The sequence below is a fragment of the Olea europaea genome, unplaced genomic scaffold, assembly GCF_002742605.1.
Source record: "Olea europaea var. sylvestris unplaced genomic scaffold, O_europaea_v1 scaffold1606, whole genome shotgun sequence".
NCBI classification, from domain to species: domain Eukaryota; kingdom Viridiplantae; phylum Streptophyta; class Magnoliopsida; order Lamiales; family Oleaceae; genus Olea; species Olea europaea.
Genome location: NW_019233692.1, coordinates 170,709 through 172,274, shown reverse-complemented (window position 1 = coordinate 172,274; position 1,566 = coordinate 170,709). Strand labels below are relative to the sequence as shown.

The 1,566-nt window shown below is 32.1% G+C and overlaps 1 protein-coding gene across 1 annotated transcript; it reads left to right on the top strand.

Moving 5' to 3' along the window:
* Positions 1–1,050: 1,050 nt before the first annotated feature.
* Positions 1,051–1,283, top strand: LOC111377115 (40S ribosomal protein S30-like). Its single transcript, XM_023000169.1, has one exon. It carries the CDS (start codon positions 1,051–1,053, stop codon positions 1,237–1,239), a length of 189 nt encoding a protein of 62 aa, XP_022855937.1. The 3' UTR covers positions 1,240–1,283.
* Positions 1,284–1,566: the final 283 nt, after the last annotated feature.

The following is a 1,566-nucleotide window of genomic DNA, read 5'->3' as shown; positions in this document are numbered from 1 at the left end:
CTACTCACGGTCAATATATATTTACTTAATCGATGGCTTTGAATCTTGACCCATTTAAACTTTTTATTGATCTAACTAAAGCCACACACACACACACACACACACACATATATATAGTCATCGTGTACATGTGATTTACGTATGAAAGTAGAAAAAACGTGGTTCCCTTCTTGCAGTAAAAGTCGGCTGTCTCTTGTTGAGAGAAAAATTGGGACTTCATCTTTGTATTTTGATTTTTTTCTCTTCCTTTCTTCCGTTGTTTTTTCCATGCTTTTATGAGTTGCAAATCATCACTGTTAACTTGTCTCTTATTGGTGAGATTGAGAAGCAATCGAGGTGAATATATTAGTTGTGAGTTGGAATCGTTTGGATTGGTTGTTTGGTCAAGAAATATAATGTGAAACTGAGCCCAAAAACACCATTTAGAAGATCTTTGGAGTGAGCTTCCTCGACTTTAACAATGCTGTATAGTAGATATTTCTTTATTTTTTCATCAATTACTAATGAAATATTATGTCCCAATTTGGATTAAATTCTTGATAAAAATGTAAGCTAGGGTCAACAATTAATTTTAATTACATATTTTATGGGATCGACAACTTTTAAACCATACATTTTATTAACATTTATTAAAATCTACCAAAAATATAATTTTTAGCTACACAAAACCAAACAAAGGCTATAGGACAGAGCTTCTACCTTTTTTCCTCTTCCAATGCCCAACTGGTTTATAGGCTTCACAAAAATGGAAGAAAATAAGCACCTGCCGGCCAGGAATGATGACCAATTGCTTGGGCAAACGAGTTGATTTTTTTATAAATCATACATTGGTTTATTTTTTGAATTTTGATTATTTATTTATATAATTAAAGTGACTCGATTTCTTATTTTTTGAAAAATATTTTTTAATACATGAGAAGGGAAAGGGTGGGCGACTAAACCTTTAACCTTCTTTGTGTGAATTTTTTGATGTTTCGTTAAAATTAAGTAAATTCCATATTTCGCTCCAGCAGTTGCATCTCTCTAAATTTCTACTCACAGAAATCATCCATGTGTAAGTTTCACGGATCACTGGCACGTGTCGGTAAAGTGAGAGGACAAACACCAAAGGTGGCCAAGCAGGACAAGAAGAAGAAGCCTCGTAGCCGTGCTCACGAGCGGATGCAATACAACCACCGCTTCGTCATCGCCATTGATGGCTTTGGAAAGAAGAGGGGACCAAACTCATCAGAGAAGTAAACTGGAGATGCCAGTATCTTTTATCGTTCAAAATGAATTTGCCATCTGAGTTAATTTTTTTTTTTTTTTTCAAAAATGTGTAAATCATTGTTAATTAGTATACTAAGCTTCTATTTCTATTTTATATTTTTGCTTTAATTATGTTGATCATCTAATGACTTGACAAGGTTAAAGAAAGTTTTGTTTAAGCTCAATCAATTTTGAAATGAATTCTCATGCTACCTAAAAAAAAGTAAATTCTATTTTAAACAAACGAAAGTTTTCAAAAGAAGAAAATTCTATAAAAATTTCAAAATGAAAATATATAGAAATCAAGAAAATACTTTA

Bases quoted from the DNA above. Each gene is read 5' to 3' on its own strand.
- LOC111377115 (XM_023000169.1), top strand. From the start codon at position 1,051: ATGTGTAAGTTTCACGGATCACTGGCACGTGTCGGTAAAGTGAGAGGA.